Source organism: Saimiri boliviensis, chromosome 10, assembly GCF_048565385.1.
Source record: "Saimiri boliviensis isolate mSaiBol1 chromosome 10, mSaiBol1.pri, whole genome shotgun sequence".
Taxonomy (NCBI): domain Eukaryota; kingdom Metazoa; phylum Chordata; class Mammalia; order Primates; family Cebidae; genus Saimiri; species Saimiri boliviensis.
In genome coordinates this window covers 33,814,196-33,838,171 of record NC_133458.1, presented here as the reverse complement: position 1 = coordinate 33,838,171, position 23,976 = coordinate 33,814,196, and the positions used below count along the sequence as shown (strand labels likewise).

The 23,976-nt window shown below is 34.0% G+C and overlaps 1 protein-coding gene across 3 annotated transcripts in view; it reads right to left on the bottom strand.

The window, feature by feature from the left end:
* Positions 1–23,976, bottom strand: part of SLC13A1 (solute carrier family 13 member 1) — a 96,795-nt gene that overhangs the window by 48,139 nt on the left and 24,680 nt on the right. For all 3 annotated transcript variants that reach the window (XM_003921035.4, XM_074379137.1, XM_010343571.3), the window contains exons 2-6: positions 23,704–23,832; positions 14,461–14,597; positions 12,179–12,366; positions 11,525–11,582; positions 11,394–11,442 (exon numbers count right to left, since the gene is read on the bottom strand). In XM_003921035.4, the coding sequence (XP_003921084.1) occupies positions 11,394–11,442; positions 11,525–11,582; positions 12,179–12,366; positions 14,461–14,597; positions 23,704–23,832 (561 nt within the window). The remainder of the gene's footprint in view (positions 1–11,393; positions 11,443–11,524; positions 11,583–12,178; positions 12,367–14,460; positions 14,598–23,703; positions 23,833–23,976) is intronic.

Below are 23,976 nucleotides of genomic sequence, written 5' to 3'. Positions count from 1 at the left end.
TTGGAATTTGTGGTTGCCTGTAAGCTTCACTATGATGTCATCTAACTGGGCCCCTTTTTGAGGAAAATTCTGTCAATGTTTTCATCTTTTTTCTTATGCTGATTGTGTTCTCCAGGGAAACATCATTGGGCCTCCTGCCTGCTGACATGTATAAGGCACAGACCTGGTCAGTGGGGGTAGAAGGCAGGGTTCTCCACGTTCTGCTTATAAGCTGTCACTCAGTACCCCTATTTTCCTTGTGACACCCTCCCCCAATCCAGAACTGGATCTGTTTTTCCTTACTCCATTTTACCATGTCTAAAGATTTTATTTCTGTTTGGTGGATTAGAAGCTGTTGTCCATCCATGTGGATTTGGGGAAGAAAGCAGAAGATTTAGCTGCTTCATGAGCAATTTTTTCTTCCTCCTACTTTTCAACATTTTAAAAATGTTAAACCCTGCTGCTGTGGAAATTGAATTGTTTACTGGCTTTTCTTACTATCAATTTAGGATTTAGCTTCCATGGGATTACTGGGGATAATGGGGTTATTTTCCACTTAGCCTTTTACTTTCCAGCTTCCAAAATGATTTTGTTGTCATGTCTTCTCTTGATGTTTATATAATTTTTATGATCACTTTGAAAGTCTATTTTTTCTTGTTTTAATGAAGACTTAGAAAAGTGGTAACATATGGGCCTATTTAACCTCCCATCTTAATGGAAGATGCAATATTTATCTTTTTACATTAAAAAATAAAGAAATTCATATTTACTAATATATAATGCCCACTTTTGACGGTGCTTTTGTGGTCCGTATGTTGGTAGATGATGTAACTAAAAAGGGAACAGAAGAGTGGAAGCTCAACAGTGTGCAAAAGAAATGAGACAGTGGGAACCTGTACTTTGTGTCTGCATATTGAGTTTAAAGGGGCTCAGTTAAATGAATAACAGATTATGTTATTTAATTAAACCAGCCTTCCTATAGTGTTCTAATGGTTTTAAATGTCTATAAGAAGATTACTTCTCCAAAGGAATTATTGAATAAAAGTAATAGATAAGTGAATAGAAGAAAATGTAGGAGAGAATCTTTCCCTTACTCCTGGTATGAACTCATCATGAAGATCTAAACAGTAATAACATGAAGAATTCAGAGGAGTTGGTAGTAAAATTGAAGTTACAAATAAGACTCTTTGAAGCAGAATTTATATTTACCATAGTTAATAAAGAACTGTTACATATTGTGAATTTGGATGTGTTTATAAAGTAATAAACATTTATTGTGTGTGTGATGAATAGAGAGATATTTAAAATGTAGCATAAGGACATGAGGCATCTTTATTAATAAACACTATTCTTCAGAAATGTTCAAAGTTATGATTAAATCTTGTATTTACTTACAAAATGTTACTGCCCTAAATGTTAACTATTTGGAAGCTTACCTTATAATTTCTTAGGAAAAAGTATGTGGGGTGTGTGTGTGTGTATGTGTGTGTGTGTGTGTGTGTGTGAATCACTGAGAAAAATCTTGTTTTTTCTAGTTGTAAAAATGACTGAAACAAAATATAATAACATAGCAGATTTATCTATCCAGCAGCATGACAAATCAGATTCCCTGCTGAATGAGATGATATTTAAATATTAAAAACCATCTTTTAAAGTGCATCAATATTTTTAAAACTGGATTTAAAATAGGATTTCAGTTTATCCCAATGCAAGAAGAGCTTGGTATAAAAGATATTACCCCAGGCCAAATGTGCGTGAGGAATATATAAGAAAACACACATAAAGCTGTATCCTTTGCAGAAGTAGAGAGAAAGGAAATGTCATGCTGACTTAAGGGAAACAATATTCCCTAAAAATTCCTAACCATGAGAATTTTTCTTAAAGAATAAATTTGTTACTCTGCATTAAAAAGAAATAGCAATATAATTGAAAACTCTCAAAATTTCAATGTTTAAAAGCACAAAACATGCAAGAAAATAATAAAATGAAAACCAGCAATAAATAAGTACCAAGTAAAAGCAAGAGAACCACAAAGACTTCAGAGCTATTAGACAGAGACACAAAATATAAACAAATTTACATATGATTAATAAAATTAAAAGAAATTAAAAATATGAAAAAGATCATAAAAGTTACCAAGCAAATCTTAAAAAGACAAATAAAATTTATATAAATTAACAATTTAAAAGCTCAGTAAATATGTCAAAATAAATGTAGCTAAAGAGAAAATAAGCTAAAAAATAAATCAGAAGTTACTATTTATAATAAAGTTCAGCAAAACACAGAAAAGAAAAACAGATGTTAAGAAGCTTAGAATATACAGTGAGAAAGTGCAGCATGTTTAATTGGAGACTCAGAAGGAAAGAATACAGAGAACTAGGATGACGTAACTGAATGTTAAGAAATAACACCTGATAATTTTCAGGAATTGTTGGAAAAGATCAATACCCTGATTCTAGAGAAATATACACTTAGGTATAGCAAAGTAAAATTCTATCACACACAAACACACACACACACACATACACACACACACAAAGCAAACAAAGAGAAAAGATTGCCTATAGTCTTTTGATAATTTGACTGCTATCAATGATATGAGTGATAATTTGACTGATAGCTAGTTGACTTTTAAGTAGAAAAAGGAAGGCCAAAAGGCAATAGAAATATATAAATATATTTCAATGTGCAAATAAAAATAATGACCCATCTAGCACATTATAACCACAAAAACATGTTTTAAGAATTATAGAAATCTTCGTATCAAACAAAAACTGTGGATTTAACACCAAAATAATTCTCTGAAGTACATTCAAAAGGTATATTCTGGAAGAGGGAACATGACCCTACAAGGGTGGGGTCTGAGAAGCAAGAAACAATGGTGAACAAAGATATTAATAAATATGTGTATAACTCTACAGAGCACTGATTTTTTAAAAATAATACAATTACGTAATTTATAGAGGCATAATAGACTAGAACTGAAAAAATGGAAAATAGCAGTATGTAAATAGGAATGGTATAAATTGAAATATCCTAGGGCCTTTACAATGTTCAGGAAAAAAACTGTATTATCTTTAAATTTTTATATATTAAATAGACATGATATTAACTACTGAATTATGTCCCTCAATATTCATATGTTGAAGTTCTAACACTCAAAGTGACTGTGTTTGGTAAAGGACTTTTACAGAAGTAATTAAGTTTAAAAGAAGAAGGGTACCTAATCCAATAGGGCTGATGTCCTTATAAGAAGAGCAAAAGAGACTAGAAATCTCTCTTCCTGCTGCATGTGCACAGAGGAAACATCATGTGAGAAGACAGTGAGAAGATGGCCTTGTACAAGCCAGAAAGTGAGGTCTCACTAGAAACCAACCCAGATAAAACCTTGATCTTGTACGTGGCTAGCCTCTAAAACTGGGAGAAAATATAATAGATTTTTATTGTTTGAACCACAGTTCCATAGTATTTTGTCATGGCAACCCTTGCTGCCTAATAATATAGTAAAATGATTAGGACAACTAAAATAGACACAAAGTATAGATTATAGAATACACCCATATGAGTGTAGGAGCATGAAATACAAAAGAAAACTGCATAGAAATGCAGGAAGGAAAGATGGAAAGAATATTTGGAAAGATAAAAATCTGACAGTAGAAATTATTTTAAATATATAATGTCACAAATCATTTAAATAGATAAAACATGTCAGGTAGAGGTAAAAATTTTCAAACATAAATAATAAAAGAGGTACACCTAAAACATAAGGTCACAGGAATACTGAAAGTGAAAGGATAGAAATGCCAGGTAAATATTAGTCTTTAAAACAAACAAACAAAAAAGCTAGTAGTGCTGTATTATCAGCAGACAAATCAACTCTAAGACCAAAAAAAAATTAAGATAGATGAAGCAGTGCAGAGCAAAATGATAAAAGGTTAATCAATCATATACATATAAACATTCTAAATGGGTTCCAAATAACATAATCTAACAATACTGCAGAATCAAAACTGACAGAACTATCAGAAGAGATAGACATATCGACAAGATAGAGGGAGTGTTTAACAAAACAGTCTTATCAATTGCTGAATTAAAGAGACAAAATGTGGTCAGATCACAGAGATTTCAGAAGCACAATTAGCAACTTGATCTTACAGAGTTTTGGGAAACATTGAACCTAATTAGTTGAAAATGTACGATTCATTTTAAGCACAATGAAGAATACTTATTACAGCTGACCATGTGCTAGTCCAAAAAGCTGCTTCAACAAGTTTTGGAGAACTGATACATAGGCCATAGTTTCTAATCACAGAAAAATTGTTAGAAAAAATTTAAAAGTAGCCAAAAACCTAATTTATTTTAAATTTTAAAACACATTTCTAAGCATCTTTTGAGTCAAATAATCTAGTATAATGTAAATTAGAAAACTGAAAAATATGGAAAATAGCTTAAGTAACACAAGAAAATTTGCATCTTTAAATCCTTATTTTGGAAGAGAGGAAAAACGCCAAACTAATAAGGTAAAGGTCAAATTTTAAACATTAGCAAAAGAGCAAGAACATAAATACACAAATAAGGTAGACAGAACAAAGTAATAATGAAAACTATTAATAATAATGTGAAATACACATTATATACAGAGGATGAAGAGTCAGAAGTTGGTTCTTTAACAAGTCTTGTAAGACTAATAAAATAGACATAGTTTGGAAAGATTATTTGAAAAATGTTTTAAAAGCACAAGAAAAATATTAGAAATAAAGAGACATAACTAAATACTGTAGAAATTACATAGATATAAGAAAATATTATAAACAATCACTAAATTTGACATGGAACACATAAATTTCTTTTCTAAAAATGCAACTGTTTGTAGTTGAAATAGAAAATCTGAATAATCTTAAATCTAGGAAAGTAATAGAATAATTTTTAAGTACATATGCCTTCCACTTTCTCTTTTCCTTGAGCAGCTAGCTGGGTTACTGCATGGATGGAGGCAGATGGGGAAGCCATGTTGAACTACAAGTTTCCAGCGTTGGAAATGGCAAAGAAGAGAGAGACAGAGTCTATCATGGTGACGAGGGGGCCACCATACCAGCCTATTTTATCTTGTTGAAACTTTTGCTATTTTTAGTTTTTGTTGTGGTGACCAATCTATACCTTAAACTAGTGTAAGCAGTAAAACAAGTGAATGATTAACACCAAATTTTGGACTACAGCTAACTTGGCAAAGGGGTGGGGGTGATTGTGTAAGAAAAGAAAAAGAATCAGAGAAAGACTCATGTAGATTTTAGAAATCATTATGTTATGGTTATTAAGCTGGGATGTGGTATACATCATCTTATTCATTTTCTTATTCTTTAAAATGTTTAATCACATTTTATAAATACATATATACATGAAATATTTTATAATCAAAATATAGAAAAATCAATTTGCTAACAAAATAAACAAATTTCTTTTTAAACAACCAAACAAAAAACCACTAGAAGATGCATAGGAGAGCCCTGTTGAGTATTTCAAGAAAGGAAATACAGTATTCAAATAAGTTATATAGTATGGGAGATTTATTGTACAGTTAAAGTACAGATACCTTTAATAAGGCTGAGCTTATGCTGTTTGCTAGATAATATTACAATAACATAAAATGTGAAGAATTAGATTTTTGTAATTCATAAAATAAAGATATATGGGGGAAATTATATTGTCAACAGTCAATAATTTATTTAACAGATAAATGTTTTATGAGAACACAACTAAGAATGGCCATCAATTGAGATAGCACTTTGACTCTAATAAAGCTTGAAATCTGGAGTGAGGGCACGTTCACAGGTTGTTGCTGTGATTCCTACAGGGTGTGTGGTAGTCTCCTTCTCTCTCTTTACTTAGCTCTTCTATAAACATTCTCTATAAACCCCTAGATGAATGAAAGGAGACATCTAGATTGGGTCAGGTAAGGGTTGAGCAGCACTAATTACTGCCTTGGCCATCCAATTTCTCCCAGTTTAGGAAAATGAAAGAATAATGAAGGAGAACCAACTTTTGTGTGTTATGTGATCTAAGCTAAAATACCTTTTTCTTATCTGATGTAGTAGCCAGACACTCCAGAATTAATATCTCCTTATTTGGCAGAACTAATGCCTCTAGTTTCTAATATTATGAACCATGTTTATTACTATACTTACAAGACCCCTTTGAATTTTTGGAGAACATTAAGAAGTGTTGTCTTGTACAATTTGATTTTCAACCGTAAGGATTTTCACCCTGAAACTAAACAATAACTAATTAAAAGCAAGATGCAATTTGTTCAAGGATACTTTTTCTTTGAACTTTTCCCTTTGAGGAATTACAAGTTACATTAAACTAATGAAAATCAATTATCTCAGATTTTTCATTAAAAGTGTACTGATTTCCCAATCTCTTTCATTTGTAGATGCCTGGAGGTTTAGAAACTGAGCTGATGTAGAACTCTGGGTTGTCTCTTTGAATGATACTAATGCTTGCATGAGAGGGAAAGAACTAGCAACTTTATTCCTTCTTTGGTATCTACACATGGACTTTTGGATACCTAGAACTCACTTCCCATGGAAATTGTATGCATGCTAATTGGTCTACCAGTTACCCCAATGGAACCTGACAAATATATTCCCTCAGGCACTGTCAGTGTACGTCTAGGTTATTCCTTTCTTCTCCCAATATCTTTTCTTCTCCACAAATGTTTCAGCTACTTTTAGCAGGTAATGTGGGATTTATGGGCTTGGTTACTATTCACCACTTTATTTTGGGCAAGTAAAGTTAGTATTTGGGCCATGGCCTATAGTGAGAAGAGAACGTCATAAAAGTGAAGTCATGGAACAAGTCTCTTTTTTAGATAGGCAGCATAGGAACGTGACTCTTCAATATGAATACTTTAAAAATCAGGTCCTAGACTACTAACTGTCCATCATCTTCAACACTAATATCTAGCCTTTATCATCACTAGCAAAATTATCATCATTATTATCTGGATGAGAACTTTGTAGTTCTATTAACAAGAATTTTAGAGCTGACAAATTTTAGTTACAAACCATGTTTTTTTTGTCTTTCTACATAAAATGAAACCAATCTGATCTACAATGTTGTCTTTAAATGTTTATCAGTTTGCTTCTTTGCTTTGTAGTGTAGGTATGGCTACATTATACTTTGTAGGTATAGCGTAGCTAGCTGGAACTGCACCTATAGTTCCAGCTACTCAGCCTCCAAATATAAAGTTGGCCAGGCAGGGTGGTGCACACCTGTATAGTTCCAGCTACTCAGGAGGCTGAGGTGGGAGAATTGCTTGAGCTCAATGAGCCATGATTGTGCCATTGTATGGTAGCCTAGGCAACAAAGCAAAACCCTTGTCTCTAAAAAAAAAAAAAAAAGAAAAGAAAAGAACTCAAAATGTCAACAGTGGTTACCTAGTGAGATTGAAAGTAAACTTTCCTTTCAGAGAAATAAATTTCTCTTCTCTGAAATTTAATTTATACCACTCTCCCCCAAAAGGGAGTAATATTTTTGTAATTTTTTTGACTTGTAGGTCAAATTCAAAGTCACACCCTACAGGATTTATTTTAATTTAATAAAATACCTCTGTTTTGGCTTTTTTTTTTAAGCAGCCAAAAATAAGAGTATTTAGTTGAATGGTTCTATTGTCCATAGTGACTTCTCTGAATTTTCTTTGATGGTTAAGTAGACACTGGAAACTTAGGGTAGTTTATATACAACATGAGTTATTTTAAGCTAATTGTAATCATTTGATGAAAATATTACTGAATTGATTTATTCACTAAGCGAATATTTACTATTTACAGCAGTCACTATTCAAGATCTTTGTGATATGTACTAGACGGACAAAAATCTCTGCTTCTGTGAACCTTGCATTTTAGTCGAGAAAGAAGGCAATGAACAAAATAGATAAAATTAATCAAATTATGTAGTCTGTAAGACAGGGATACATGCTTTGGAAAAGGTAGTGTAGAGTCAGGATTAAGAGGAATGATATGGGATATGGTGGCTGCAATGAAACAGGGAGGTTAGGGTAGGTCTTGTTGAAAAGGCGACATTGAACAAATGTTAAATGTATATTTCTTAACTAATATTACTGTCATTGCTAAATACAGAATTTATTTGGGGACTATTATTATTTTTCTATTATTGAGAACTTTCCACTTACTGCACACTAAACTGTATGAATCAGTATGTGTTGTTGCCTTAGGGGAGAAATATTATAGTTCTAAAAAGTGAAGTAAGCTTATTGATTATTTTAGATTCATTTAATTGTAGTAGTAAAGAGATTTTAATTAAGTTTTAAAGATCTTTAGTTTTGTGGTAAACAAATTGTGCTTCAAATGAATAAAATTATAGTAATTTCACTAGAAATAAAATTTATTTTATTGCAGGAACATAGCAAAATTATGCAGATTATTTAAAAAACAGCCTTTTATTTTCTTCCTCTTCTTTTTTTTTAACTTTTATTTTAGGTTTGGGAATGCATGTGCAAGTTTGTTACATAAGTAAACTCGTGTCATGAGTGTTAGGCAGTGTTAAGAGGGAAATTTATAACACTAAATGCCCACATTAAAAGTTAGATCTCAAATTAGCAATTTAACATCACAACTGAAAAACCTAGAGAAGCAAGAACAAACCAACCCAAAGCTAGCAGAAGAGAAGTAATCAAAATCAGAGCTAAACTGAAAGAAATTTCCTTTTTCTGAAATTTAGTTTATAACACTCTCCCCAAAAAGGGAGTAATATTTATACTTTTTTACTTGTAGGTCAAATTCAAAGTCATACCCCACAGGATTTATTATAATTCAATAGAATACCCCACCTATTTCAAAAAGAAAGCAGAAGATCAAAAGATTATAAATATAAATATTTTTCCATTTTATAGCTAAAGTAGATATACATTCTTCCATATAATCAGTTAGTGTTACATTATATAACGTAAATCTATCAGAGCAGTGGCAGCTCATTATCATTGCAACACAAACTATATATACATTTATTTCTGAAAATACACTTATAATTGTTAAAAATCAAACCATATCATAAATGTATAATATATAAAATAATGCTTTCATGCATGTCTTATAAAGAATACTTTGCTGCAGCAAAAAATTATTTCCATTTTTATGTAAAGCTAATTTTTTTTGCATTGGGTTCTAGAAAGACAATAGAATCAACATTCAAAGGCCAGGCTCTCCTCTCCTAAATTCAGATACTAATCTTTATTGCCAGAAATGCGCCTACATTACCTTACTTTTCTCCATTGAAAAGTTATTCCTACCTCTGAGTTCTGCATTCTAATCAATGGCGTCACAATCTACTGCTCCCCAGTTTAGAGCAGTGGAGGCATCTCCCACATTTTTCTCCCTCATCCTCAATGTCTAATTAATAGAAAAGCTCAGTTGCTCAGTTAATCACAAAGCTTACCACTGACCTTTGGGTTGTCCCAAAGGCAGAACCTACCATATTGCCCTGCAGCTTTAAGGCTTTGTGTTTTCCATAAAATCTACTCTAAACTCCTTTGCATTGGATGAAGAGGTATTTATAACCTGGGCAAACCCATACAATCATTTTATTCCCCACAACAGCTCATCTCTAGCATCTGAATTGGAGAGGTTCCCCCACCACACACAAAAAACCTGCTCTTCACTTAGCTGGGTCTTTGAATTAGTTGTACTCTCTGATTAAAAAGCATCTTCTTCTTTTTACTCTTTTGCATTCACTCATTCATTAATTGATAAAGATAACTACTTACTGAATACCTCCTTTGTGTCAGGCAACTGGAATGTGCTAGAGTTTAAAGTACTGACAAGGCAGTCACATCCCTGCATTCATGAGTTTGCACTCTTCGGCTTACACACAGTGTCATCTTTCCAAACTCCACTGTCTTTACATTATACTTCTTCCCTGCGGTATTCCCATATCAAAGTAGTTGCTCCTGTTTCTGAAAGTCTTGGCATCTGTGCCTTCCTTTGTTGTGGTATTTATGTCAGATTTATTTTTTTAAGTCCATTTTCCCCACTAGACTCTGAGTTACTTACAGTAAGGCGCAGGTCTTTTCATCAAAAGACCTGCTTACAATGCCTGCACGATATTGATTATCAAATCAATTTGAAGGGTTTTGATTGAAACTTTAGGCCTTATGATAGAAAACTTGGTTTCCAAAGATGACCACAAGTAAGTTACCGAGTGCATGTATATTCTTTCTGTTTAGGTGTGCCAATTTTCATAACAGTTTTTAAAGCCCATTTCTAATGTATTATTCTATAACATACCTGGCAGACTGTTAATTTTTTATGTTTTAAAGGAATTACTTCTATCCCTAAAGGTAATATCTTCATAAATATATATATACAATACCCATCTTTAAAAACCCTTAATATATTCTGTGGCTAATGGCTTAAAACTTAACTGTATTCATTTTCTCTTTACATAGAAATTGCTCTCCCCTAGAAGATTTCTGTAATTAACAAGAGGGTTTTCGTTTTCCTGTTGAGCTTCATGTTAATGCATTCCATGGGCAGATGAAGAAATATATGCCCCATTTTCTCATTGCTAATGCCATAGTTACTATAGGACTATTTCTATGCAGGATTTGTTTTATAGGTCTTGAAGTATATTGTTCCCAGTGCAATCTAGTATAGTATTTTTATATTGATTTATTCTGGGGAAATGAATTCTATAGGCTAGTTTACAGAGATCTCCTTCCCTCCTTTAATATATAGAATGGCTACAACTCCTCCACCCATATTTGACAGAAGCAACTCATAAATTCTGTGTTGAACTTTTTAGTGGTAATAAAAGCATTAAAGATAATGGCTTGTAATTACATAAATAAGAGTTGCTCCCAGTTCATAACCTGGAAGAAATGACAATCCTCCTAATGAAAATTAGGCTATTAGGCCAGCAAGATTTTAATTAAAAAAATGATTTCAAAAAAACCCTACCTATTGGGTACTATGCTTATTACCTGAGTGAGGAAATAATTTGTATACCAAACCCCCATGACATGCAATTCACCTATGTAACAAACCTGCACATGTACCCCTGAAACCAAAATAAAAGTTAAAAACAAGAAAAAGAAGCAATGTTCTGAGACTGAAATTATATTTCTTTAAACTACATTGGCTAACTGCCATTATCCTAATTCTGGTGAAAAGAAAAAATAATGATATTAATTTTCAGAGCCCAAAATGGTTTCTATCCAGATGTTGATTTCTGTCTATTCATGAAAGTTTATCAAACCATTACACCATGCTAATACTTAGTCAAGCAAAATAATTTATAAAGAAGGAAGCACGTGACAGATTTTAAAATGCATATGTATATATCTGCAGCCTTAGTATAATTTTGTGTATAATTATTTAGAAAGAATCAAATTTACATACCATTTCCAACTCCATCTTGCTTGAAATTTTTCCTGTATTATTACTGTATCTGAAAAATAAATTGATCCAGTTATAATTTTATTAAAATATAATTTTGGAAAAATCCTAATCAAAATATCAGTATTCTTTACCCTGGAACTGGTTTTGTTTTCTCTTTCCTCTCATTTGTTTCATGCCCATTAATACTTTCTGCAAAATATTAAAGAAAAACAATTTAAAGAAGGGATTATCATTGGGTTTGCATGTGTGCATATGTGTGTGGATAGGAAGACGGAAGCATTAGCAGAAATTGAAAATAAAAAATTCGCTGTGTACTAACATAACATTCATCTTAAAATATTTTATAAATACAAATATCCTCCCAACACTTTTTCACTGCATCAGAGCAGTTCGTCAAAGCCAGAAATAATCAAAGTGAAATTTGATGCTGTATCCAAATAGGATGTAGGAATTACAAATTCCCAATATTATGCAGGAAAATCCCTTCAGGGCAGGAAAGAATAACCTGGAGGTCTATTGATAAAGACACAAGAGAGTGTTCCATCAGTCTGGCTGAGGAATAGAAAAGGCATTTGTCTTTTTGCAAGTGAATAGAAATGTAACAATTTAGGTAAAATATTTGTAGAAAATTATTTGTGTAGATACTCAGAACTATAGAGGGAGGAAGGTTAAATTCACATCATGCATGTATGGACAGTTAATTCAAAATACAACTTAGAATTCCTGAGTTTATGTCTAATGCTCTAATGACTAGATCCCAGATTGGCCATATCAGCATATGATACCATCAATTTCTAGTCCGGGGTTGGTAGATCCATTGAAGTAAGTCATCTGAGTGGCCTCGACCTCTGCTTCTGCCTTGATGATCTGCTGCACTACAGCCTCTGCCATGGGCATCACCATGGCAGCGGTCGAGGTGTTGCTAAGCCACATAGACAAAAAGGCAGTGCTGCTCATGAACCCCAGCGTCAGCCTGAAACAAGAGAACTGTTAGTGTGGAGCTGCGCTCTTAGCTTAACTAGCACTGTATTATTTAACTGCAAGATGTTTAAGATGTTGCGATTTGGGAAATTAAGTCTTTCAAAACATAGAAGGTTAAGATTCTGCCCAGATGATGAACTTGGAGTACAGCGACAGCCAGGTAGAAATCAAAGCTGCACATGTAAAAGTGGAGTTCTTAAGAGATTTGTCTCCCAGGGAACCATACAAATCTTCTCTTCAGAAACCAAAAAATGACTAAACAAACTGCAAGTTGGTTATATGACAAATAACAGCTTATAATATTACACCAATATCTGAATGCTCTTCACAGGTGACCACTTATCTTCAAATGCTAGTAAGATGAAAATGCAATCAACTTTTGAATTTAAGATCCCTTATTTTTTCTTTTATCTTTTAGCCATAACTCTGTTTGCTCATAAGAGTGTCAGGGAGGCACAAGGACAAAGAAAGAAATTAATATTTATAAAGCCTCTTTTTACTTGTTCACTACACTGGTTCAATATATGGCAGGTGGAGAAAGTAGCTAAAGTCATTTGCTGAAATGAGGTTTCTGAATTTTCTGTATTCATATGATTTATGCTCTCCTGAATCTGATATCCTTTCCTGTTGTCAGGATCTGGACGCATTACATTGTCTTCTTTTACAAATAGAGTAGTTATTCTCCTTAAAAATAACGTACCTAAGACTACAAAATGTTAAGCCATGTCTTTAAACTTTCAAAGTCATACTTGGGGGAAAAAAACATGATCTCTTTTGAGTAGGTGGCCCTAGAAAATCATTCAGAAGCACAAATTTCTAGATAGAGCCATTTAGGAAATAATCTGACATCTTTTAAAACAGATCTACAAGAACAATGCCACACTGTAAGTTTCAGACTCAGATAAGGTGAATATTTTCAATGTATAAAACAAAATAAAAGAGAATGTACTAGGAATCTGCTTACACAAGAAATGATTCTTCTAAAAAAAGAAAATTAAGAACTTTTAATTCTTAAGGAATTATCAAGACAAAAAATCTTCCTATTAAAAAGGCTGGGATCAGATAAACCTCCTGTATGGTAAATGCCTTAAATTGAAAAGCCACTTAGTGGCATAATGGACAGAACTTATGCCCACTGTGAAGTGCATCATATCATCCCCTGTAATAGTGAGCAGAGGGTCAGGAAAAAGAGATAGATTTGTATAGCACCCTAAAAGGCATGGAGCACCATTTCATTTTAAGAGTAAGATGGTGTCTTAAATACATATGTGTTATACAGTTTTTAGATTAAAAAGATCAAAAATTTGTCTTATCTGAGTCACTGATTTTTTGGTATTTAGCAAAACAATTTGCACCATAAATGAAAAACACGAATGTGGCTTTGCCCTAGAATGAATTATGCAATACAAGTCAGTATAATATTCTAATTTTCAGAGAAAGATGGGAAAGGATGAAACATCTAAGGCTTTAAAGCAAAATGCCACTATGCAAATGATTATGACACTGGACATTTTCTTTCGCTTACATTCATGTTCTTCGCAAGAAGTGAACTAAAACCAAAATCACCAATTAATTTTATCAGTCAAATGAGTGATTTTATTTTCTATAGACAAAATTTCTTAATTGATTGTTTCACTTTGCAGCAGTTGGTTTAAAAAGAAAAATGTTCACGTTGGAATTTTTCTGCAAACATTTGTGCTTTTTCAGTAACGTCTTTGTCTTTGGTTCGTAACATCCTCCCTGATAATAAAGGATGCTCTTGAACAAGTTCTGAATGTGTTATCACCCAAATAAACAAGATAGGAGGAATATCTACTCTGAAGTCTATCAATCTTGTCTGTTGAGGTTCAAGGCTTCTCTCAGCTTTCACTTCTATGCAGTGAAAGTTGTTGTTTTTATCCTCCTACACCTCAAGTACACATTTTATCACTTTCATATTTGCAGAGGAAAAAAAGTCAAAAGCCAGAGTGTTATACAAAGAATTTCCAGAGTGTGATACAAAGATACATTGCTTGTTTGGTTATTTGCTCTGCACAGAAATGGTCTGCTCAGCAGGTACACTGGAAGCAGTAAATGCAGTACTTACCATGCAGGATCCACACCAACCATCATCACCATTTTCAGAGCAATTCTCTTGTGCAAATTCCATTTTTCTATGGATGTTGCTAAACAGATAACTCCAATTAGCAGTAGGTGAAAATCTTTGAAATAAGCAGATGCCACCTGAAATAACAATTAAACCCATGATTGTTTGCTTTGGTGGGGAAAAATAGCATTGCACAAGAAAGATAATATTATGCTGCTCTTAACTTTGGCCTTCAACTGCATAATCTTTCTATTTTGTTGAGAAAAATGTAGATGTGTTTGAATGCAAATTTAGACATGTTCTATATTCTTACCCAGAAATAGTGTTGAGAAAAAAATACACAGAAAAAAGAGTACTCAGTGTTATTAAATAGCTGAGTAACATCAGGTAAGTGCCTTCTATGAGTAACATCAGGCAAATGCTTTCTGTGTCTTGGGAGACAGAAATTGGAACTAATTTGTTTATGCATCTATAGAGGAATAGCAATGACTGTGATTTGGGAAAGTTTTCAATTAAGCTCCAACTTGCTACTGTCCTCATTATGATCCATTATGCCATAAGAACAGTTATATCTTTATATTTTGAATGATTTTACTTTCAAAATTATTTTTTATAAGGCCAGGCACAGTGGCTCACACCTGTAACCCCAGCACTTTGGGAAGCCAAAGCAGGTGGATCACTTGAGATCAGGAGTTCAAGATCAGCCTGGACAACATGGTGAAACCCCGTCTCTACTAAAAATATAAAACATTAGCCTGCCATGTGGTACATGCTTGGTAATCCCAGCTACTCAGGAAGCTGAGATGGGAGAATTACTTAAACCCTGGAGGTGGAGGTTGCAGTGAGCCAAGATCATGCCATTGCACTCCAGCCTGCATGACAGAGTGAGACTTTATCTCTCTCTCTTTCTCTCTCTCTCTCTCTCTAAATAAAAATGTATATATAATAATATATAATATATAAATATATATAATATAGATATACACACACACATATATACACACATGCACACACATATATATGAAACAAATGTGAGAGTCAACATTTTAAGTTATTTTCAGTTAACACCATTCAGAGATCAGTAAAGGACTTAAAACTTTAAGCAACCATTTGCAACAGTGTTTCTCAAAGAATACCCTAACATATGTTAGGTACATGTCTTTTTTTAAAGAGTTATTTAGTAGATTAAGTTGAGAAAACAAAATTTTGGAATACTAGAATTTTCTCTCCTATAGGCCTTTGAAAAACTCTTTAAACAATAGTATATATTGTCATTTTTTAAAGAGGAGACTATCATAGTCTACATATTTTTCAGATTTACTTAATAATTAAAAACTTATTTACGTTTTAGGAGGAGCAATTCATGGGACTGGTATTCAAGAGAACTTACTTTAGGAAACATTTAGCTAAACTGAATCACAAGGCTGTGCGGAAAAGAGGATTCTAAGAGTAAATACCTCTTTTAAAAAAATCAAACAATAGCTAATAGAAGGAATGGAAAGGATGCATAAATCTAATGTTACAAGACCACAAGAAGGAAAATTAATTCTTACAATAATTTTGCTGTATTAAATTATATCTGCATTTTTAACATAATTTGCTAAGCTTGTATTGGTTTCAGTAAAAAGCAAAATTGATAATTACCCTTGAAATTAAAAGTAGACAAGTGGGAAACTTTTCTGTTTTATAAAATGTTCATTTATGATGTCTTTCAAAATTTACATCTATCTCTTTACATTTTATGGTGATAGGATAATAGAAAATAATTATATCAATTTCCTTACTATTTCATTTATTAATTACTCATTAAAAAATTATCTGCATGCACCAAATATAGGAGCAGAGAATATACATGAATAAATGCTTGATATATTTTTCCCTCTTTTTGCCTCTTCAATTCCCCAAATATCAGGTCTTTCTAAGTAGGTCCTACTATTTTTCTGTATCATAGAGCCCTGCATGTTTTTTTCATAGTATGTACATTACATAAATACTGCTTGTTTACCTGCTTATTGTTTTCTCTATTATACCACCCATTTCCATGAAGACCAGGAGTCTGTTTTGCTAACCAAACCAGGACTCTGTTTTGCTGACCATCACGTATTTTGCATCTATCATACTGCTAGTACACAGTAAGAGAGCTTCATAAATAGCATTGAAAGAATGAGGGAGGAAGGGATAATGAATAAGCCATGATCTCTGAGCTCTTAAATCCCAGTTGCCTACACTCTGTCCCCTACCTCCTCGTCTCCTAACACTTTCAACTCTTACTTTAGATATAAGTATTTCAATAGATTAAAATACCAGTGCTTCCAGATTCAGGAGCCTTTTGGTTTTTGTCCCTGGTTCTATCTCCACCTTCGATTTTTTTTTTTTTTTTTTTTTTTTTTTTTTTTTTTTTTGGCCGACTTTGAAAATTTGTTTAGCTTGGTCCTCCAAAATACTGGTATTCCACAGGGTTCTGTCTATAGTCCTCTTGTTATATACAACCAATGGCTGAATTTGAAGGATTCAACTTCTGTCTTTATGGAACTAAAATAATTCCTGGCACATACATAGGGCACTCGACGATCATTTGTTAAATAAATGCTGACTATACCAAGATCTTTACTTCCAGACAGATAAGTCTTTTGAGTTTCAGACTGGTATGTCCAGCTGTTCATTTCCATTTGAATTTCCCACAGACATCTACAATTCAACATATCTAAAATGACTTCTCATATTCTCACTCCCCATCCTTCAAACATGTTCACCCTTTGCAATTAATGTTAACATCTAATTACTCAGTTGCCCAAGCAGGAACCTAAAATTCCTTTTTCACTTCCAATATGACTCCTATTATTTCTAGGTCCTTCATATGTTTAAAATTGGTCCCTTTATCTCTGTTTACACATGACTACCTTGATTAAGGTCCTCACTATTTCTCACCTGGCTACTGTATATCAATCTTTCTCTGATCTATCCCATATCATTGTCATAGCCTCTTTTCTAAAGTGAAAATCTGATCACATAATTGGCCTTCTTATACTTGTTCGGTATAGTTTTTAAGACCTTCCCATAGTTTTAAAGACCAAATCCAATATTTTAAACATGTCATAAGAGACCCTTCGTCATCTGGTCCCCTTTCACCTCTCCAGTTTAGTTTTCTGCCACTCCACCCTATTTCTTCCTATGTATTTAGTTCCCCAAACACAGAAGTGCTTGAACACTTGCTTGCAATTTAACCTGGAATGACCCTCTCCCCTTGTCTTGGATACTCCTAATCTTCCCTCATGGAAGATGTCAATTCTCCCAAGATATCTTTCCTAAGACCCTAAACTGGATTACATCATATCTCCCTTTTTGTAGCACATCTTGATTTATATATTGATCATTTCTTCACTTATTTATCCTCTTTATTAATGTATTTTGAGGGCAGGATGTATCTTATTGATCATTGTATTTATGGGCTTAGCACATGTCTGGCACAAACTGACACTCAATAGATGTTAAATTTAGAAAGTCCCTAGACTTGAGGAGCTCACAAGCTATTAGATGGAAGAGCTCACAAGCTATTAGATGCAAAAAAAAAACAAGTTAACAAAAAGTGCAATAAAGTATTATAGATGCTTGATTGATACTTCTCCAAGATTTAATTGAGATTTTAAAAGTAAGTAGGGTGACCATTTTTTTCCTAGAAGGATTGGGAAAATCTTCTTACAGGACCTGATCCTTGACTTTATTATTAAAAAATACATAAATATTTAACTTTTCATTTTCCCTTATCTCTTTTGCAGTTTGGCTCATGGAAATAAGCCCTACTGACTGCTGTGGTCTAAATGTTGGTGTCTCCCTTAAATTCATACATTGGCACCTAAAAGAAACCAAATATGTTGGCTACAACCTCATGAATGGAATTAATGTTTTTATAAAAGGGACTTGAGAGAGCTCCCTTGCCCCTTCCATCACATGAGGATGCAGCAACAAGATGCCATCTATGGAGCAGAGACCAAGCCCTTACTATACACTGAATCTGCCAATGCCTTGATCTTGGACTTCCCAGCCTCCAGAACTGTGAGCAGTAAATATCTATTGTTTATTTACCCAGCTTAATGTATTTTGTTATTGCAACCTGAATGGGCTAAGATACCTTATTTCACCAGTACTCTGAGAATTAAATGAAAGAATTAATGCAGAATAACTTAAAAATACAAATAAACACATGGAAGTGAGCCATTGTTAGTAAGTGATTAGACACAGAAAGAAGTTCAGGACCATGAGACTTTCTTGTTACTGATTTGGGTTACATGAGGAGTTAGCATATTGCAGAGGGCCAAGCAGTAAATATTCTAGACACTGTTGTCTATACGGTCTTCACTGTAATTATTCAACACTGTCATGGCACAAAATAGCCAAAGGCAATATGTCAATGAATAACTATGGCTTTGTTCTAATAAAAAGTTTATTTTAAAAATTAGGCAGCAGGCTGATTTGGCCTTCAGGCCCACAGTATGCCAGTTTTCTCAATAGACCATGCAAACAAACTATAGCCTGCAGTCCAAATAAAATTAGTTGTTAAACGTAAGAAAGAAATTTCAGATTCTCTGTTTTTGTTGTAGTACCTATTCTAAGGTTTTCACCAGAGTCAGAATATTTGAGGAGAAACATTAGCTACAGGCAGATGTGTTTGTTTATGGCCTACTTGTCCAGGAGGTAATAGAAGAAGGTCCTGTTAGTTTGTAAATTACACTGATAAATGTAACTATTTTCAAGGCAAAATTGATGTGTCAAATAAAATTTCCAATAAAATTACAAGATCAACATAGTTATATTTCTGTCTCAAAATAGAATTTCATCAAACAATGTGGACTTTTACTATCAGAGCCCCTGAGTCCTCTCTTAGTTATGTAATTTACCAGTACAGCAACCTTTCTGCAAATCAATGAATAGTTGTAAAAGTTAAATATTACCTCACATCAAGTTTGTGAATTAAATGAGGTAATATTTTTTAAAAGCCACTTTGGTTGTTATTAGATTGTTTTATAAATCCAATAGTCAATATCTAGTCTTCACATTAACTGACTTATCAGCAGATTTAACACACATAATCATTGTCTCATCTTCAAAACATTTGCTTTCACTTGGATTCCAGGATCCCACACTCTCCCGATTCTCCACCTACCTCAATAACCTTTTCTCCTTAGTCTCTTCGGCTAGTGCTTTCTCTTCTCATTTACCTCTCACTGTTGTAGCTATGCAGAGGTCAGTTCTTTGTCCTTTTTGCTTTTCTGTCTTCATTCACTCCCTGAGTAATCTCATCAAGTGTTAGGGCTTTAAATACCATCTATATGTTGATGAATCTCAGATTTATGTCTGCAGATTAGCTCTTTCCCATGAACTCTGGACTCTTTTGTATTCAACTGCCTATTCAACATCTTCACTTAGCTATCTAACAGGTATTTCAAACGTATCTGTCCAGCCCTGAACTCTAGGTGTCAGCTCCTCTCCTAGAGTAAGCCTGCTCTTCCCATCGTCTTCCCATTTCATTTGATAGCAACTCCATTTTCCCAATTGGCAGACAAGCTGTGAGGCATTTTTGACACTTTTCTTCCGATCATACGCCATATCCAATCAATCAGGAAAGTATGATGATTTTACCTTCACATTTTATCAACAGTACATTCAATATCTCTATTACTGCCCTTGGTCTGAATTACCATGGTCTCTGACCTGGATTACAATAACTTACTACCTGTCTCTTTCTTTCTGTCTTGTTTCTCAACACAGCAGTCCAAGTTATCCTTTTAAAATCAAAGTTAGGTGGATCATGTAACTTTGTGCTCAAAACTCTTCAGAGGCTCCCATTTCATTCAATGTTAAAACCTTCCAATGACCTACTTTGACCCTGCATGGTCCACTGCCTCATTACATTGCATACCTGACCTAATCTTCTGTCATTCTCCCCTGTAATTACCCTGTTCCAGTTACACTGCAGATGTACCTGCAGTAAGGTCTTTGCACTGGGTGTTACCCCTTCTGCAATACTCATTCCCCAGATGTTCAAATGGCTAACTCCTTCATTTCCTATAACTCTTTATTCAGGTAAGACTATCCCAAGGAGGTCTAACCTGGACCACCTTATTTAAAACTACCATTCCTTCCAATACCCATTATCCTGTTGCATTTTTTCCATAGCACAAAATTATCTTTCTAGCTCACTATACTGTATAATATTTCTGTTTATCAGATATATTGTTTATTGCCTCCTTTACCCTAGATAGACATATTTTGCCTGTTTTTATTCATTGATATGTCCCCCAATCCCTGACAGAGTACTACTATGTAAATATTTATTGAATCACTGAGTAAATACATCTCTCTCTATATTTCCATACATGTGTATTTTCACATTCATATATGTAAAATTTATATATAAATATTTTTGATGATAATATTAATACTCATTTTGAAATATCAAATTGAACATACTCTAAATACTTTAGGATTTCAGGTTTATTTCAACAAATATGAGAAAAGTTTAACATTTGTTTATATTCTTCAAATACAGTAATGGGCTCAGCAAGACACCAGTTTTTAGCATTGGCTTAATAAATAGGTAAAGTTATGACTATGGTGGCCAAAGAGAGAGGTGTAGGGCTCTGAACTTAGATGAGGGCATTAATGACATGGGATCCTACTCAGTGACAGATATGAGATTCAGAGATGCTGCAGTGGGCTGACAGTTTAAAACTCTCCCAATGAACTTAACTGTGAACATTAAAACTCATAAGAATGCTTGATACTTAGTTTGTATCATTATTTAACATACATTATTTAATTTGATTGTGACAACAATGGGCTGTATAGCATTATCATATGCCACTTACAGATGATAAAAAAGACTTATTAAAGGACACAATCAGGGTCATACAAGTAATCAGCGATAAATATCCAACTTTAAGCTCAGGCCTTATGACTAACTCTCTAGCTCATTTGAAATAGACTGTAGCTTTGGTCAGCTAATTCATTAGTAAAAGCTAAGTTACTCTGTCGGGAAAAAGGATCACAAGTCTTAAGAACAGTTTTTGCCATGAAAAGTCCTAAGGACTATGGTTTGCTGCAAGTTCCAGTTAAACTCACAAGGTGAAGAGAATCACATAAAGTTTAAAACAAACTTAGGCTGAAATGCCATAAGGAAGGCAATAGACTCATTTACCTTTGCAACACTCAGAACGTTTCTAGAATGATCTATTCACTTTGTGAATGTACAAATATTAGCTAACATTTATGGAGTACTTACTGTGTAATGGAATTTATATTTTTTAACTAATTTAATTCTTAAGTCTCATTGACAAACTAGAGATAGTTTCAGGAAGAGAAAAGAAGATGGTGGGGGTGATGGAACTGGAAATGGCAGATTTGAGGATGAGAGTTAAGGTCTGGAAACCACTAAGACTCAAGGTGGGAAGAAATAAGGAGAAAATGATATTAGTTTCCAAATTCAGTCAATACTGTCATGCAAAAAAGTGAGGCTTATTTATAGAATTATACATGTTAGAAATGAGTTTAATGAGTCAGTGACAGTTTCAGATGTGGGCTCAATAAAGCTGAATTATTTATGAGTTACATTTAATCAAAAATAATATATATCTCTTTGAGGGGTATTAGAAGCCCACAATCCAGAAAGCCTTTAAACACTTTCTGAATGATCTGATCTGAAGAGATATTAGATGGAGTCCCTGTTCTGGGTGAGAGCTGACCAAGAAGAATTCCCTTTCAAGTCTAAGATTCTTACTGTTAAATTAGTCTGGGAATAAAGACTCTTGGGCTAGTGTCTGCAGTCAGAGTGATACAAACTGCCATTGGCACCTACAATTTTGCTGCCTTTAGTTAGGCCCTTAGACATCACAAAGAGGCAGAGACATACATCATTGGCAGCTCCTACAAAGCTAGTCATTCCTAGGAACCCTTTCCTCCTGCTTCCCTCTAATGTGTGTAAGTCTCTTCCCGTAACAGCTTGCCGCAGAAATGCCCCATGAGTCCAGTGAACCTCACTTCTATTTCAGCCTCTTTTTAACAGTCAATTTAGTCAGTTTTATTGTTATTAAACCATAAGAGAAAAATGTGTAACTTGAACATACCTATCTCTGCACACAGAACCATCCAAGCCCATAGAAGAGGGGTTAACAATTTGACACTCTATTTTTAAGAAGTCATCAACCCCTTCTTTTTCTATTTATCCCCTGTACTGAGAGCCATTCCATGTTGAAGCATTTAAGAACCTTAACAGATTATAACTCTCAGATTTCATGGGGCAGCAGAGTCTCAGCCTGGGGGCAAGAGGAACAGCCCTGGCCACACCCTTCCAAATCAATGGCATTTAGAAAGAAAAGAGTGGAAGTCAGGTGGGAGGGGCAAATTCAGTAAGAAAAGAGGAGCAGAGAGAATAAGAAAATGCAGAAAGATCGACTGGGGTTTCAAAATCAGGAAGAAGGACATGAAAGAAGAGAACAGTTCCTTTCACAGGAAGAAATGTGATCAAGGGTCAGCTAAAAAGAAAATGAAAGACAGGTGAGCCTCAAGAGAGCAATGTTGGACCCAGACAGAAGACAGAAATCCAAAGGTGATAAATTGCACTGACTGACATCTCAAACTTAACATCTTTCTTGAGACTGTTTCAGCTGTGTTTTAGCTAGTTGTTTGCTGGGTGGCTGGAGACTGGTTTCAATGCATTTGGGAAACCAAATCCACTTTCTTCAGATGGGTACTCTTAGATTGTATAGAACTAAGAAACACCTCTTAGCATGAATAAACTCCTCTCAGCAAGAACACAATAGAGATATACATGAAAGTTAGTTTGGCTTTGTCTTTTGAAATGGCAGGTTTTTGGAATGAAAACAAGGAAACTTTTTCTTCATTAAAAACAAAAATTGTTTTTACAACACTGTGAGACTGAATTCTACTGAATAGAAAATGCTTATGGAGGATGCCAACAAGTTTCCCTGACTTTGAGAGGGAGGCACCAGGCCTAGATGTTGGTGAGAGAAGAGGGGCTGTGCATTTCTCCTACTGACATGCTTGACTCAAGAACTCACAGCTTACGTTCTGAAGGTGGACACACATGCAGAATGCCAGAGAGGAGAAACAGTTGAAAGTTTGGTACCTTACCAACAGGATTAGTGCTCCCTTTAAAAATAACTTTTTGCAACGGAAATCTCAGTACAAAACAGGGAATCAGATTATGACATTGGCAAGAGGACTTACCTTGTTAGAAGGTATGATCCCAAACATAGGGAACATCAAACTAGGTAGCAAAGCTGTTACCGACAGAGGCAAAGCTTCCGTGAGCCAAAATATGGCGACAACAAAGAGTGTGTAGGCACATTCTGCTTCCTGGAAAGAACAAAGGCAAAGCAAAAGATGGTATCATGAGGCTAGAGAAATCAGCATTCAGCACCAACATGTTTGCTTAATAAAGCCATGTCACAGAGAAAGTAAGAAGATCCAAGACCTCTGCATTTTTGAGTTATCCTCAAA